At 42.0% G+C, this 17100-nt stretch overlaps 1 protein-coding gene across 1 annotated transcript in view; it reads right to left on the bottom strand.

Annotated features, from left to right (window-relative positions):
- Positions 1-17100, bottom strand: part of LOC116704746 (multiple epidermal growth factor-like domains protein 10) — a 61545-nt gene that overhangs the window by 44013 nt on the left and 432 nt on the right. Inside the window, exons 2-4 of the mRNA XM_032540350.1 lie at positions 4948-5083; positions 2466-2567; positions 28-128 (exon numbers count right to left, since the gene is read on the bottom strand). Of these exons, the coding sequence (XP_032396241.1) occupies positions 28-128; positions 2466-2567; positions 4948-5066 (322 nt within the window). The 5' untranslated portion in view covers positions 5067-5083. The remainder of the gene's footprint in view (positions 1-27; positions 129-2465; positions 2568-4947; positions 5084-17100) is intronic.

The following is a 17100-nucleotide window of genomic DNA, read 5'->3' as shown; positions in this document are numbered from 1 at the left end:
GTGTGTGTGTGTGCGCGTGATACTCACCAGAACAGATCTCTCCATTCTCGTAGAAGCCTGGGCAGCACTGGGACTTTCTCCGGTACATGGTCTTCTCTCCTCTGCGATAGGCTGTCCGATAGCTCACCCTGCACCCAGACAGGAAGTGAGGTCACATACAGGATCGGACACTCAGTGAAGGAAATGCCACTAGAAAGATGTTGTTTATTGTCTAAATGGACTGCTTTTCTATTGCGCTATTCTAGTTTTAACGACTACTTAAAGTGCTATGGCCAGCACACACGCACACATGCACATACACACACACACACAGAGACACACAAAAATAAGATGGCAACACCAATGTTCAAAAACAAAAGGCTTCAAAAATTGCAGTCCACAAAAAAATGACATCATGGATGATTTGTCAAGGACTATTTTGACCTTGTGTAGACACAGCCAGCCAATAACTGAACTCTGACCACGAGGGCTGCAGCCCTTAAGTCCAACGCCTACACGCCTACACCTCTCGGTCATCCTGGTGATGACTCCGAGCTCACTTCATCACTTTATCATGTGATATCAAATGTGGCGTGGAGAGTCTATACATGGAGCAAGTGATCATTAAACTCAGTCCTGATGAAGACCCTGAGGCCAGAACCAGTCTGTGTTCAATCATAATCATGCAAAACAGAAGTAAATGCATTAAAGACAAACATATCTAGCTATTAATAAATGTTAGGAGGATGGAGACAGGAAGTTAAATAGCAATTTTTCTTGCTTGCTCTTGGAGGAATTACTACAATTGTTGGGTCCTTGTAAATTATAGATATTATATTATAAAATACTCTATCTGTAGATTATAGAGTGGTCTAGACCTGCTCTATCTGTACATTATAGAGCGGTCTAGACCTGCTCTATCTGTAAATTATAGAGTGGTCTAGACCGGCTCTATCTGTAGATTATAGAGTGGTCTAGACCTGCTCTATCTGTAAATTATAGAGTGGTCTAGATCTGCTCTATCTGTAAATTATAGAGTGGTCTAGACCTGCTCTATCTGTAAATTATAGAGTGGGGTAGACCTGCTCTATCTGTAAATTATAGAGTGGTCTAGACCTGCTCTATCTGTAAATTATAGAATGTGGTCTAGACCTACTCTATCTGTAAATTATAGAGTGGTCTAGATCTGCTCTATCTGTAAATTATAGAGTGGTCTAGACATGCTCTATCTGTAAATTATAGAGAGGTCTAGACCTACTCTATCTTTAAATTATAGAGTGGTCTAGATCTGCTCTATCTGTAAATTATAGAGTGGTCTAGATCTGCTCTATCTGTAAATTATAGAGTGGTCTAGACCTTGAAAATCAAACAGAATAAGCTTGTGGCCCTGCTGTATACAGGGTGGTTTCTTCAGGTTTCTCCAAGTCAAATTTAGAACCTTAAAAGACCTTTTAATGAATGAGATTGAAGACCTACTTCAAAAAAACAAAGTCACATGTCAAAGTCTGGAGACACTGGCCTTATAGGACTGGTGTGTAGATCAGCTGCAGCATGCTGGTCTCAGTTGTAGTTGCAATACAGCAAATTATATTTGGATTAGCGGGAGAAAGAACTACAACACCACAGAGTTAAACAGCAACATTGGAAAGCGCTGCAGGAACATTTCATATTTTCATCAATATCATATTAAGTAAGAAGACGCAATGTCTAAGTTTACAAAAAACAGTCTGCTTTCATTTTTGACTCTTCTGATTGTGTGGTCATGTTGTTGCTGACGCATATAGATTTTTTTATACAGCATTGCCATGCCACATTAACATATGTTTGACAAGAATAAAAGAAAACAAGATCTCTTTGAGGATTGTTTGAGTCTGGGAGCAGGGCAGGGCTGTAGTCAAGTCCACCTTGGTCTAGTCCAAAACAAAGTCTAAGACCAGGACTAGTCGAGACCAAGTCCAGACCAGGAGACAGAAAAAAAGAATCCACTTACTTATGTGTTCATAGTTAATGTGAGAGACATTTCAAGATGATCCTTTTGTTACATTACTGTAATGATCAAAAAGTAACAACACTGTAGGTTGAAATTAGGCTATATTATTTATTTTATATTTTGGTTTTGAAGGAGGAAGTTACTTTAGAACAAAAGTGTATAGTGCTGGACTCGGTAGAGACCAAGAGAATATTTACAGAGTCCAATGGCCAAGTCAGAGACAAGTCTAGTCCAGATTCAAATGAGTCCAAGACGAGTCCGACACAATAGAATAAAGTCTAGAGTCCAGACTCGGAGACGAGTACTACAGCCCTGCACTATGGTTGGGGATTTGGAAAATGGTTGGCAGATGAAGTTAAATACACTGTATACTGTACAGTACATAGGCAGTAGCATGCAAAAACAATAGAGTGGTCCTGTAATTAAGGACCGCTCTCTCCACACACACACACACACACACACACACACACACACACACACACACACACTGTCTTACCTGTGTCTGGTGCACTTGAACCAGTTGAGGATGTCGGTGCAGCTGGTGTAATAAATCTGATCAAAGGGATGAGCGTAGGACTCCTGCACTGTCACCAAATAACTGCAAGCACAGGAAGAGACAGATATCATGTGGTGGTGTGTGTGTGTGTGTGTGTGTGTGTGTGTGTGTGTGTGTGTTTATGTATGTGTGTGTGTGTGTGTGTGTGTGTCGGTAGGTGGGTACGCGTGTGTGTTGCATTAGATCACAGCAGTTTCCTGCTTGACGACCAGCCAAGGCTCACCTCACGCATGAGGCGTCTAGTCTAGTACTAGTCTGCAATGGAAAAAGAGGACGGGGCACCGCGGGGGAGCCGAGCCGAGTCAAGTCGACCCAGGCCGAGTTGAGCCGAGCCGGGCCGAGGCGAGCCGAGCCGAGCAGGTACCATGTAATGCAAAAAGGCCAAGTAGTGCTACATCATCTTCAAACGGCGTGTAGCTGCCGCTCTCCCTGCTGCGTTCTAAACACACGCTGTTGGACGCATTTTGCATCAGCTAATGCGGACAGCCACTGGCCATACGTCCGTATCTCACGGGTTTGGAGGGATTCCAGAAGTTTCCGTGTAAAACAAAATCCTAGCAGTGTAGATGTAGTGTGTGTGTGTGTGTGTGTGTGTGTGTGTGTGTGTGTGTGTGCGCCAGGGCAGGATTATCAGCAGCCCCCCCTTTCTCCACCATGCTCTGTACTCTGTGTGGCCCTCCATCACTGAGTGTTGGATAAAGATTGTGTCTCACAGCAAATCAAAGAGACGGGGGGGGGGGGTTGATAAAGCTACCTTATGACTGCCTCGTGAACTGCTCCTACCACAGGCTCTGCAGGGGCATGCATGTATTTATTTTCTAATTACTTGCTGTATGGCTACAGTTAAGGATGATTTTCATTATGGATTGTTGATTATCGTTAGTTCCCTTTGTATTTATTATAGAATTATTTAATGGATTGGTTAGTTTATGGAAAGTCTTCACATAGTTTATTTAGTTTGGCCAAAGATCTGCTTGATATTCAGTTTAAATAAAACAGTAAGGCAGTGAATCCTCATTTCAAGGAAACTGAGATTATTTGATAAATGAGAAACACTCTTTTGAAAAAATTGTTGCAGATTAATTTTCTGTGGCTCGACTGATTGTTTCAGCAGCCCTAAGTAAAACGTGTCTGACACTAAAGAGTGACCATAGTCTGTACTGCTGTCTCCTAATGACTGACTTCAGATCTGTATTAAATCACTGTTATTTAGAAAATCTAAAAATGTTAGTAGGACTGAGACTTTCTTAAGACGCCTTATTTTCATTAGCGTGATAAACTGTGTCTCTTCCTTTGAATCTTCGTTGGGACCACAGCACAGAGACAGGCTCTGAGTGCTACTGCAGCTGTTTCCTCACATTAGTCACTGAAAGGCAATATAGCTGGGAAATCTGCCTCCACCTTTCTTCTTTCACAGCTCACTCAACGGATTCCCAAGCTTTCCTTTAATTCGGAAATCTGCCAAAAGCTTTATGTAGAAGAAGAAAGTTTTTTTATTTGTCACATAATTTGAATGAAGTATAAGTGCAAATTAATCTCAGGTGCTCTACATAGGAGATGGAAAAGCAAACAAATACATGGAGCTCCGAGCAACATATCTGCCGTAGCATCCCCACAGCTCTATATTTCCAGAGCGGGGGGACACAAAGCGACGGACACGTCCACTCAGAGCTCCGTGTGTTTGAGCCGGAACCAGAGACTAAATGACTTAGGCAATATTATTGCGCAGCTAAACTTTGTGTTGCCAACATTTCAAAATGACCTTCGGGGCTACAGTCAAAACCAGACTGCAGGAAATGAAGGGTTTAATGCTCAACATTTGCTGGGGGAGGACCCCCCTGACCCCCGCGCCACATGTGTCTGTCAGCAGTGATGAGGCCAACTGTTTGTGCCATCTAGCTACCATCTACACACTGGGCAGCTGAAATAGACATGCACGGCTGTTAACGAAGTGGGAAAGCCAAAAACTATGTTTTGCCTTGACAATCCCAAGGTAAACAGTAACGCTGGAATTCCATCCGTAGCGGATGGGCCACGTTCCAGCTGCATCGTGGTTTTGTTCCGCCGTCCGCCATGTGTCACCTGGAGCGTCTCAGATGCAGAGCGTTTCGCTTGCCCGACCCTCAGATTTAAAGGTTTTTATGTCATTTTTCCTGGATATTTGGGATTCTCCCAATATAGCAAATAGTATACAGAGTTCAAGGGTCTGCCAGAACGCCCCGCGCTCAGTAAAAAAATAATCGGGGCGCACGATTTTTTCAAAGCATTGTCTTGAGTGGGGTAAGCCATGGCTTCCGTTACAAGTAATCAACCAGGACCTTCCTATGCTAAAACTTATTGGTCAAGCAGCTCCTATCCTGATACGGGTCATGTTGCCTGGGTAAATGGATTTTAAAGACATGACTGCAGCATTGGGACTGACCTCTCCCAGTGGCTGCAGACATTGGGATCCTCCAGGTTGAGGGAGGAAGTGATGCAAGGCAGGAAACAGAAGGCCACGGCCAATAGGAGCGTCCTGTGGCAGCGCAGCGACGTGGCCATCTCAGGCAGAGCTGCACCTTCAGACAGTGAAGGAGGCTTAAAGGACAAACGTTAACGTTTGCATTGAAGCATTCCAGTTTCATCAAAATTTTTCAAAAGCCATACCAGCATTTACATAGGGTACCCTCCTTGTAAAAAGCTTGTCCTTTTTTACTGCGCGCAGGGTTAGCTTAGCATTTTTGGTCCGGTTTGTTTCTGTGTTATCTTTGGTAACTAAGACTTACCCCCCTTTGCTACAACTGTATTTTACAGAAGGCTTTGATAGATAAGGTAAGTAAGTTGTGTAAGAAGGATGACATTGTTTTGTTTGGACCTTGTCATAAAAATATCATTTAAAAAAGGAAGAGTATGAAATGTGTCATCATTGAAGTCTTTTGTTTGTCAGTCTGATCCCAACGACCATTCCAGGAGACCTGCAGGTTTTTGCAGCATTCTTTCAAAACTAAACACATCGCTGCCACACTATTTCAATGGGAACCTTACATTTTCCAAATAGGGCCTCATCTGCCAATAAACTTTATATAACATCATATAATCAATAGTATTCAGCACAGTTCTGTCTTTACTGGCAGTTGTGGAACCACAAACTTGAAGGTACTCCGTTCTCTTTTACACAGCTGTGGTATTCTGTTTACTCAATGACAGAAATGCAGTGAGCATTGGTGGCTTCAACAGGGCGGCCGGTGTTATTTAGGTATTTCAAGGCTTCTTTTATAATGACAAGGAAGAGCTATCTGAGACTCAAGGAGCAAAGCTTCTACAGTCTGATAAGAAATCAGAGTTCACTTGCTTTAGGAACCAAAAAACAAGAATCATACTGCCAACACTGAATTCACAAGAATCCTTTTTGAAATTATAATATAAAAACTATACGAAAATAAAACAAGAAAACTTGCTTTTTATATAGCTGCACCTCGCCATGAAATGGAATTGACCCGAGATAGCACCCATGCCTTGTGTGGCCTGAGATTCTAAGCTTAGAGTTGTACTTAAGTTTGTTTTTACTGGTTGTCTTTTCTAGGCCAAGAGCGGAAAAGGACGATGTGCTTTTTTTCCTGTGGGTTTCACTAACAACTAGGAATCTCTCATTTTTAGTCGTGGCGGGGCATCCCGACATATTTCAGTGGCGGTGTGGATGTTCAGCTATGGTTTTGGTTTGTAGCAGGGCCGTAGGCAGGAGTTTAGAAAGGCCACAAGCTTGTCCCCCCCAACACACTCGCACACTCCAATATAACATCTCAGTCAGTCACATGGAATGGATTATTACATATGTAGTGTTGATATTGGGCAACTAGGCTCTGGCCTTGTTACAGCCCAAAGAAACACTCAGCTCAGCACAGGAGTGGAGCGGGGAATAAGGATACTAAATGTACTGTACACCAAGTAGGTTTAGCTTACCAGGGTGGCCATTCGATAAATTAACGGCCGCCAGAGAGGCAGAACGCCCCCTGCACCAAAGGATACATTGATACACCTGGATTCTTTGAGCGTTAGAGGTAAAGGATTGTCTTTAGTTTGACCAGCTATGCCACACACCTTGACCTTCTTTTACAGGCGACATTTTGATTCACTAGCAGAGGAAAAGCACTGGTAGGACTAATACGTGATGATGTCCTCGTACCACGACTATGTACCCGTCCCATACAGGTGAAGAGCAGTCATAATAAGAGTTAATGCCCACAAGGTTCCATTAGGTAACATTACAGTTTCTACCTGTACTTGAACTCTGTCCTGTACGGTAACTTTACAGCTTGTTTACTCCCTGATGATGAACAGCTGCCTGTAAGGGTAACATTACACTTTTTTCTACCTGATTACTGACAGCTGTCCTGTAGGGTAACATTACAGCTTTTTCTTTTCTCCCTGATGATGAACACTGTCCTTAGGGTAACATTACAGCTTGTTTCTTCTACCTGATGATAACATCTGTCCTGTAGGGGTACTTACAGCTTGTTTCTACCTGATGATGAACATCTGTCTGTATGGTAACATTACAGCTTGTTTCTCCCTGATGATGCACATCTTTCCTGTAAGGGTAACTGACGCTTGTTTCTCCCTGATGCTGATCTTCCCTGTAGGTGAGCATTACGCTTTTTCCGACCTGATGATGACATCTTTCCCTGTAGGTAACATTAGCAGCTTGTTCTACATGAGAGACACTGTCCTGTAAGGGTAACATTACAGCTTGTTCTTCTTTCCCTGATGCTGAACATTCTGTCCTGTAGGGTAAATTACAGCTTGTTTTCCTGATGTGAACCTCTGTCCCTTAGGGTAACATTACAGATTGTTTCTACCTGGATATGAACCTCTGTCCTGGAGGGTACCTTACAGCTTGTTTATACCTGATGATGAACATCTGTTCCTGTCGGGTACAGTACAGATTGTTTCTTACCTGATGAGGACATCTGTCCTGTAGTAACATACCGCTTGTTTCTACCTGATGCTGAACACTGCCTGTAGGGTACATTACAGCTGTTTCTAACTGATGCTGACATCTGGTCCTGTAGGGTAACAGTACAGCTTTTTCTAACCTGATGATTGACCATCGTCCTGTAAGGGTACTTACAGCTTGTTTCTCCCTGATGCGAACATCTGTCCTTTCGGGTAACATTACAGCTTGTTTCTACTGCTGTTGAACTCTGTCCTGTAGGGTAAACCTTACGCTTTTTTTCAACTGTCTCTGAACACTGTCCATGTAGGGTAACCTTACCAGGCTTTGTTTCTCCTGATGCTGAACCTCTTCGCTGTAGGGTAACATTACAGCTTGTTTCCCCTGATGCGAACATCTGTCCGTAGGTAACATTCCAGCTTGTTTCTACCTGATGCTGAACATCTTTCCTGTAGGGTAACAATTACAGTTCGGTTTCTACTGTCTGAACAGTCTTTCCTGTAGGGTTCATTATACAGCTTGTTTATACCTATGATGACCATCGGTCCTGTAGGTAACCTTACAGCTTGTGTTCTCTTCTCCCGGATGATGACATCGTCTTTAGGGTAACATTCCGCTTGTTTATACCTTATGCTGCCAGCTGTCCTGTAGGGTAACATTACAGCTTTTTTCTAACTGATGCTGAACATCTTCCGGTAGGTAACATTAAGCTTGTTTTCTATCTACCTTATGATTAACACGGTCCTGTCGGTAACATTACAGCTTGTGTCTACCTGATTTGAACCTCTGTCCGTGGGTAACTACAGCTTGTTGTCTAACGGAGCTTGAACATCTGTCCTGTAGGGTAAAACATTACATCTTTTTTCTAACTAGCTGAACATCTTTCCTGTAGGGTAACAGTACAGTTTGTTTCTACCTGATGATGAACATCTTTCCTGTATGGTAACATTACAGCTTTTTTTCTAAACCACCTGAACAAGAGAACATCGTCCTGTAGGGTAACATTCAGCTGACAATTCCCTCTCCCTGATGCACATGAACATCTGTCCTGTGGGTTAAGCCTTACAGCTTGTTTCTACCTGAGGATACCTCTGTCCTGTATGGTAACATACCAGCTTTTTCTTCTACCTGATGTGAACCATCTGTCCTGTAGGGAACATTACAGCTTGTTTCTTTTCTCCCTGATGCTGAACACCTCTGTCCTGTGGGTAACATTACCGCTTGTTTTCTAGACCTGATGATGAACATCTGTCCTGTAGGGTAACATTACAGCTTTTCTCGGCCTGATGATGACATCTGTCCTGAGAGAGAACATCAGCTGTTTCTACTGTGATGAACTCTGTCCGGAGGGTACATTACAGTTTTTCTAACCTGATGTTTGAAACTCTGTCCTGTAGGGCACATTACAGCTTGTTTTCGAACTGTAGCGACAGCTGCCCTGTAGGGTAACATTACAGCGTGTTTCTACTTGGCTGATTAAACATCTGTTCCTGTAGGGTACATTAACTGCTTGTTTCTACCTGATGATGAAACATCCTGTCCTGTAGGGTAACATTACAGCTTGTTTCTCTGATGAGGAAGCAGCTGTCCTGTAGGTAACTACAGCTTGTTTCTACTTGAGGATGAACCTCTGTCCTGTAGGGTAACATTACAGCTTGTTTCTACCTGCTTATGAACATCTGTCCTGTAGGTAACAGTTACAGCGTGTTCTTCCTGATGATGAACATCTGTCCCTGTAGTGTACCACTACAGCTTGTAAATCTACCTGATCTGAACTCTGTTCTGTATGTAACATTACAGCTTGTTTTCTATCTATTCTACTGAGATGAACACTGGGTCGTCGGGTAACTTACAGCTTGTTTCTTCTCTCCCTGATGCTGACATCTGTCCTTTAAGGTAACATTACAGCTTGTTTCTAACCTGATGATGACATCCTGTCCTGTCGGGTAACAGTACAGCTTGTTTCTCCATGATGATGAACATCTGTCCTGTAGGTAACATTACAAGCTTGTTTCTACCTGATTATGAACATCTGTCCTGTAGGGTAACATTACAGCTTGTTTCTAACTGATGCTGAAACCATCATGTCCTGTAGGGTACATTACCTCTTGTTTTTCTAACTGATGCTTGAACATGTCCTGTGGTAACATTACAGTCTTGTTTCTTCCTGCTGATGACCATCTTCCTGTAGGATCACATTACAGCTTGTTTCTACCTGAATGCTGAACATCTGTCCTGTAGTGTAACGTACAGCTTGTTTCTAACTGATGCTGAACATCGTCCTGTAGGGTAACATTACAGCTTTTCTACCTGATGAGGAACTCTGTCCTGTAGGGTAACTTACAGCTTGTTTTCTTCTCCCTGATGATAACACTTCTTTGATTACATTACGCTTGTTTCTACCTGATGATTAACAGCTGTCCGTAGGGTACCTTACATCTTGTTTTCTTTTCTACCTGATGTTGAACATCTGTCCTGTAGGGTAACATGCACAGCGTGTTTTCTAACTATGGGCCTTGACATCTGTCCTGTAGGGGTCAATTACAGCTTGTTTCTACTTGATGAGAACTCTGTTCCTTAGGTAACATTACCGCTTGTTCCCTGATGATGAACATCTGTCCTGTAGGGGGTAACATTACAGCTTGTTTCTTCCTGATGATGAACATCTGTCCTTTAGTGTAACATTCAGCGTGTTTCTACTATGATGATTCATCTGTCCTGTGGTGTAAAACATTACAGCTTGTTTCTCCTATATGAACATCTGTCCTGTAGGGTAACATTACAGCTTGTTTTCCTAACTGATGATGAATACATCTGTCCTGTAGGTAAACTTACGCTTGTTTCTACCTGATGATGAACATCTGTCCTGAGGGTAACATTACAGCTTGGTTCTTCTCCCGATGAGACATATGTCCTGTAGGTGGTACATTCAGCTGTTTCTCCCTGATGGATGAACATCTGTCCTGTAGGGTAAATTACAGCTTGGTTTTCATCTTGTTCTCGTTCAGTTTTTTTTGGACCAATTTACAATGATTCTTGTTCACATTAGTGACATAGACAACCATGCGGGGGAAATATGGTCCATGTTGGGAAATAAATGAATTACCCTTTGCTAAGTAACCCACTTTTAGGAGTGTGTTGTAAATCTTATGTAGAGTCACATTATTACACTATGAATTGATTCCGTCCTAGTCAAGTGGCCATTGCAACTGTAGTTCTTTTCCTGATTCAAGGACAAGAGGAATGATTTCAAGCCACCAGTAGTTATTTCAATGGACATGAGAGTATTCTCGTTTTAAAAAGACTACTAGACAAATAGAAATCCACTCTGAAAGTTCAATATGAATTAATTGGCTGAAACAAAATGCTGGCCTTTAACTATGTGTGTTTAAATATTAAAAGAACCAAACTCCATGTCAAAGTCAAAGTATCTTTATCATAGCCTGACGGGGTCATACTCAGATTCTAATCAGAATTTGAACTCCCCGACCTGAAATGTTGTGGGCGGGGCTAAATTCGGCTGACATCCAGACTAGATCTTTATTAGTCTCCCGAAGGAGAAATTCCTTTTTGACACTAAGAGAAATTTCTGCAAGAGAGTTTATTTTATTTTTGACAACTTTATGTGCATGGTTAAAAGACTTGTGTACTAAAAAAAAGGTGCTAAAATCTAATCCAAAGTATCATTTGAATCTCCAGAGGGATCTTTAGGATTTGTCGGGGTGTCCACATTAAATATGTCTGGTCTTCTTCCGTACTGGTACAGAAACAGCTGCTGACTTCGGTGCATGATACGCTTTCTTATTCCAGCTGTTTGATGATCTCTTGGTGCTAGTGAGCGACTTCTAGAGGTTAGCCCAAAGTTAGCCCTCTGTCTTCTGGCTGGTTGATGGAGGAAGACCTCAAGATGTCTCCAGTGGCTGTATGGCTGCTGACAGTGTGTCTGTGCAGCCAGTTTATGGGCCAGCAGGGCCAGTCCTCTCTGGTTTCACTGAGCGAAGAGAGGGCACAGCTGCAGCCACCAACGCTGAAACCCTCCCCACCCAGAGACAACTGCACTGCTGCACAAACAAGGGCCACGCTGTGTGTGTGAAAAGGCTCCAGACACACATCTCCTAATGGGGCGGATTAGGCCGCAACTTTGATACACTGTTCCAGGCAGCACAGTAATGACGCCTCTCTGTCCACTCACAAAAGACTGCAAGGAACTAAGACCTGCTGTCTGAAGTCCCTCCAGAGCCAGACAAAGGCTGCACTCAAGCCATGGACCAATATTTATTAGCAGACACATGCAGTTTTTGGGGCCCGGATTTCTCTAGAAACATCTTAACAAGGTGTACAGATTTGTGTGATCTTATTAATGTTGTGAAGTCCTGTCTTAGTGTTGTGTTTTTATAGTACAGTGTTTTATAGTACAGGCTTGATATGGCTACCAGTAGTTCCATAATATGTTTTTAAAATGTGTGCACTTGCATGACCATGTGTTTTGAATTTTGAACATATTAACATGAAAGTGAAATTGAAATAATTCCAGCAGTTGGGATTAACAATGGATCAAATTTCTTATTCCATATTTGGCAGAACCCAGGGGTCTGATGGTATGGATTAGTTGGCAGCAACAGGTCCGAAAATTCCAGGCTGATACAAACACAATGGGTGCATACTGATGATATTGTGATCATTTTAAAAATATTCAAGACTCAGCTCCTTTACATGTGTCCCAACTGTACTATCACTGCTAATTGCAACCATGTTTAGAGCATAGTATGTTCAAACCAGGCGACATGTTTATGGTCTCAACCGCTAGCTTCAAGTCTTCAAAATAGCACAATGTTCATTTAGTAAATGATGGTCCCATTTGGGACTCTGCAAGTTTTCCTCTTTAATTTTACCTTAGCGCCATGCTATTGAAACCACTGACAACGCTGGCTAATTAGCCACTTAAATGATGAAGATGGTCACTTCTGGCTCCAAAAACAGGATGGCGATGGCCAGTCGCCAAAGTCCCGGCTTCATAACAGCAGTCCCCAAACCATTGGGTGACGCCACTGATAATATGTGCATTATTTTTACAGTCTAGGGTTTAATCTGGAAGCACATTTAAACTGAGAGTGAGGACGGTCGGTGGGCATATTTTTCCCACAATCCGGGGAAACAGTTGAAAAAAAGAAATTTATAGACTGAATTGCTTTGGCAATAGCTCCAAAAACTGAAATGAAGCAATAAATCCTAGGAAATCCAAAGATGTTAGAGTTATCTACATCCTTGAAGATCACAATAGTTTCAACAGCATCACTTTGCTAGTGTTATGCAAAAGCTCAACACACTGACGTAGAGCTGTAACAATTTCAAATTTTAGTGTACAATTGTCTCCAAAAAAAATGCGATTGACAATATAATCATCTCTTTCAGTCAAACTTAAAAATATGAATTCATGTATTACAGTTCTATGTGATTCCCAGAATACATCTTTTGGTTCTGTCACTGTTGACCCAGATGATGTAATTACACAGCCTATGAAGTAAACTACGCATCTTTATTATCATAAGACATTGTATTTGTTTCTGAAAAGGTCCCATGGCATGAACATTTCACTTTAAGAGTTTTTTTTACATTAATATGCGTTCCACCAGCCTGCCTATGACCCCCCAGTGTCTATAAATGGTATCCTGCTCTGCCTTTGAGAAAATGAAAGCTCAGATGGGCCGATCTGGAATCTTCTCCTTATGAGGTCATAAGGGGCAAGTTACCTCCCCTGCTCTGCTTTGCCCACCCAGAGAAAAAAGAGACTTCAGATACAGAATTAGGGGACCACTGAGGTCTTTATAAAATCATCCAAAGAGCACCATGTCATGGGACATTTAATTGAAAATAAAACTGACAATTACCATCAACAATCATATGCCTTAGGACTTTAACTAATGTTAGCAATTAACTGCGGTTGAACAAAGAGAAGGTGATTATGCAACAAAACAAAGAAACTACGATTAGACAATAATTGAATAATTGTTACAGGCATACACTAAAAACAGTACATATCACAGTCATGTCCAATAAAAAAACTGAGCAAGAACCAACTCTTGTTTTTTACATAATGGGAATATTTTTTTTAATGTCAATTTCAGCATACGGTGCCATTTGACGACTTTGTCTGAGGGGCTCTAGAGAAGAAAAAGGCAGACCCCCCCCCCCAATAAGGGCTTACTAGCTGTGCCTGACTAAACAACAGCTGAAGCTGCCGAGGTCGGCTACAGCTGACTCTAATGGGTGTTTAGCAAGCCTGACAAAGTACAGCTTACACTGATTACTGTATACACCTCTGACCACACAGTGTTTACTCTGCCCAGGATGTCCTAACGGGACCGTCTCACTGAGGACGTAACAGGAACGGTTCCAATGAAAAACAACCTCCCTGACTGGATGACAGCTGTTTTGCACGCTCCTCATGTAGCCAGAGTATGGGTGATGGTGCTGGCCATGCTGTGTTTTGGCTTTCATCTCACACAGTCAGCTGTGTATCTCCGGCAGTGTGAGCGGACTTTCCCTCGCTCCCTTTCACTGGGGAAACACCACACAGTGTGTGTCATCCCACAGCATGCACAGCAACATTGCAAGTCATCAGACTCAGGGCAACAGTTCAATCCAACAGACAATATTCAAATAAAGAGGATTTAACACTCTTAAATCCCTGGACCCAGTCTATCACTCTGTGGTACACATCATTGGATTTGATATGGCAGGGTGGGTGGAGAGACGTGAGACTCCCTGGTCTCTTCTGATCTATAAGGCCCTTTATGGAAGATACCACACTACCTCACACAACTTCTTTGTCATTCTTTATCAGACCCCCTCTGCTGACTGGCTTTTACTTCATGTTCCACGAGCTCTGTCTCAACTTGGAAAAACTGTTTTTAGTGTTGGTGCGCCTGACTCCTGGAACAAATTACAGCCCTTCTTTGAATCAACTCACTTGTGTCATTTTAGATTTGATTTGATTTGAGAACAAACTTCTACTTGTAACTGCTTTAAATCTCTGGATTTTCTTCTACATCCTAGTTCTCCTAATTCATTACTGAATCGATTTTCCACCTCAGAGAGTTTTGGTGTCTTTCTATTTTTCTCATGAGGGTGTCTCTTTCTCCTTGTGATTGACTGATGTCCTGGTAAATGAGGGTTGCCCCCCAATGATCTGTCGAGTTTGAATAAAGGTTGAATGAGTGAAGAACAAAGAACTAAGTTGTTTTTTTTTAATTTTCTGTCAGCAGTTATGTCAAGTTGTGTCCAACAACATATTTTTGTCCAAGGGACTTGAAACTTGGCGTTGTTCTGACTATTATAATAGCAAGTTGATATTAATTCTTATATAATTAGTTGGAGGGACAAATTATTTCATATCCTCAACTATTATGGTTAACGTTGGCAGCACAATCCAGAAAGAGTTGTTTAAACTCAAAATAATTCATGCAACTAGCTCACTCGTTATTTTAAGTTGGTGCAACTTTTTACAGTGCATGGGACTGTAATCCATGGAAATTGTATCTCCAAATCATCACTTTATTCCATAGCTGGTTCTGATGTTGATTAAGGTCATCATACAGAGGTCTTTGTCACTTTCACTTGTTAGGTTTAGTCAAACTGCCATATGTGTGTGTGTGTGTGTGTGTGTAGCCACTGCGACCTGCCCTGTTGGAAAGCTACTCCTAGTCCAAAGGACGTCAGGGGTGGGACTCACCAGAGGCCTCATCACAGTACTCCTGTGTATGTGTGTGTGTGTGTGTGTGTGTGTGTGTGTGTGTGTGTGTGTGTGTGTGATCTTGGCAGGTGCCAGTTATTAGACCCATTAAAGTCTCTCAGGAACGATTAGTTCAGTCTTTGTCCGCTGAGCCCCTAACCACTTTTAACAAGAACAGGTGGTGCATTTTGAAGAGTTGTATACTTGCAAGCCACATATTATGAGTACTGTTATGATGTGTTGTACAACGAGCAGCGTGCAATTGTGTTGGCTAATGCCAGTCTCTGCATGCAACATGAGCCTGTCCATGCAGAGTGATGCAACAAACTGTGTCTGTGTACTGTATTTACGTATGTATGGGAGCTACGCTAGAGAGGAGAGGCTTACCCCCTAGGTGATAATGTATTGCTACTATAAATCTGATTTATCAAACAAATCTGCCACAACTGTCAATTGCAGAAGAATGTCCATATGCCTTCCATCGGGACACTGACAACACTGAAAAAATAAGACTGCTGCACCAACTTCTGTTCCAGAGACCTGGTGGCAGCAGCTTCCCTCCCCATCCTCAGGCGTTGTTGGGACCTAGGTCATAACCGCCAGTTTTACAATTTGAGGGTTTTGCGTTCCTGAGGTGCAGTGTACAGTTAGATTTACAGTTAAAGTAGGTCTTTAAGGGATAGGCCTATTCATATTCTCTAGCTCTGGGTGTCATATTTTAATTGTTCATCCAAAAAGAAAAGAAATCCAATGTTTTCCAACCAGAAGGTTATTCCTGGCATGTGGAGTATTTACTGTAGATCATTATACTGCTTTTGGACAGTGGTGGCTGAAGTACTTTATTCTTCCCTTAAGTAAAAGTAATACCCTCACACTGTCAAAACCCTCTGAAAAAGGGTAATGTCCCGTTGTATTTCTGCTGGCAACTTTTTGGTTTTGTTGAAAAATGGTAAGTACATGTAAACAAGAATATCTGAAAATGTGTTCCATATCCAGCTGCTCATCAATACACGGCTATAATCTAGCAATAATGAAATAAACTGTAATCATTCAGTATGGTAGCCTTACAGACAATGTTAAGTGTTTAGTCTATAATGCAATAAATATCCTTCATTGTAATGTTAAATGTCCATTACATTTATGAAAATACGTGACAGTGTATAGCATATTTATATGTATTTGTGTGTGTACCTTTCCCCAAAGGACATTCCACATGAGTGTTGTTCTTATTGTGGCAATAAAAGCTTTTTCTCATTGGGACTCTGATTTCTGCTGACAGGCTGTGGAGTTTCTCACGCAGGCAAAAACCCAGCAGACAGCAGGTCTGTGTGTATATGTCATCCTCAGCTTCAATACGCTTCAATACAACCATCCTCAGCTTCAATACAACCATCCTCAGCTTCAATACGCTTTATTACAACCATCCTCAGCTTTATTACATCCTCAGCTTCAATACAACCATCCTCAGCTTCAATACAACCATCCTCAGCTTCAATACGCTTCAATACAACCATCCTCAGCTTCAATACAACCATCCTCAGCTTCAATACGCTTCAATACAACCATCCTCAGCTTCAATACAACCATCCTCAGCTTCAATACAACCATCCTCAGCTTCAATACAACCATCCTCAGCTTCAATACAACCATCCTCATCTTCAATACAACCATCCTCAGCTTCAATACAACCATCCTCAGCTTCAATACAACCATCCTCAGCTTCAATACAACCATCCTCAGCTTCAATACAACCATCCTCAGCTTCAATACAACCATCCTCAGCTTCAATACAACCATCCTCAGCTTCAATACAACCATCCTCAGCTTTATTACAACCATCCTCAGCTTTATTACAACCATCCTCAGCTTTATTACAACCATCCTCAGCTTTATTACAACCATCCTCAGCTTCA

This window comes from Etheostoma spectabile, chromosome 16, assembly GCF_008692095.1.
Source record: "Etheostoma spectabile isolate EspeVRDwgs_2016 chromosome 16, UIUC_Espe_1.0, whole genome shotgun sequence".
Taxonomy (NCBI): Eukaryota; Metazoa; Chordata; class Actinopteri; order Perciformes; family Percidae; genus Etheostoma; species Etheostoma spectabile.
This window is presented reverse-complemented; position numbering and strand designations above follow the sequence as displayed.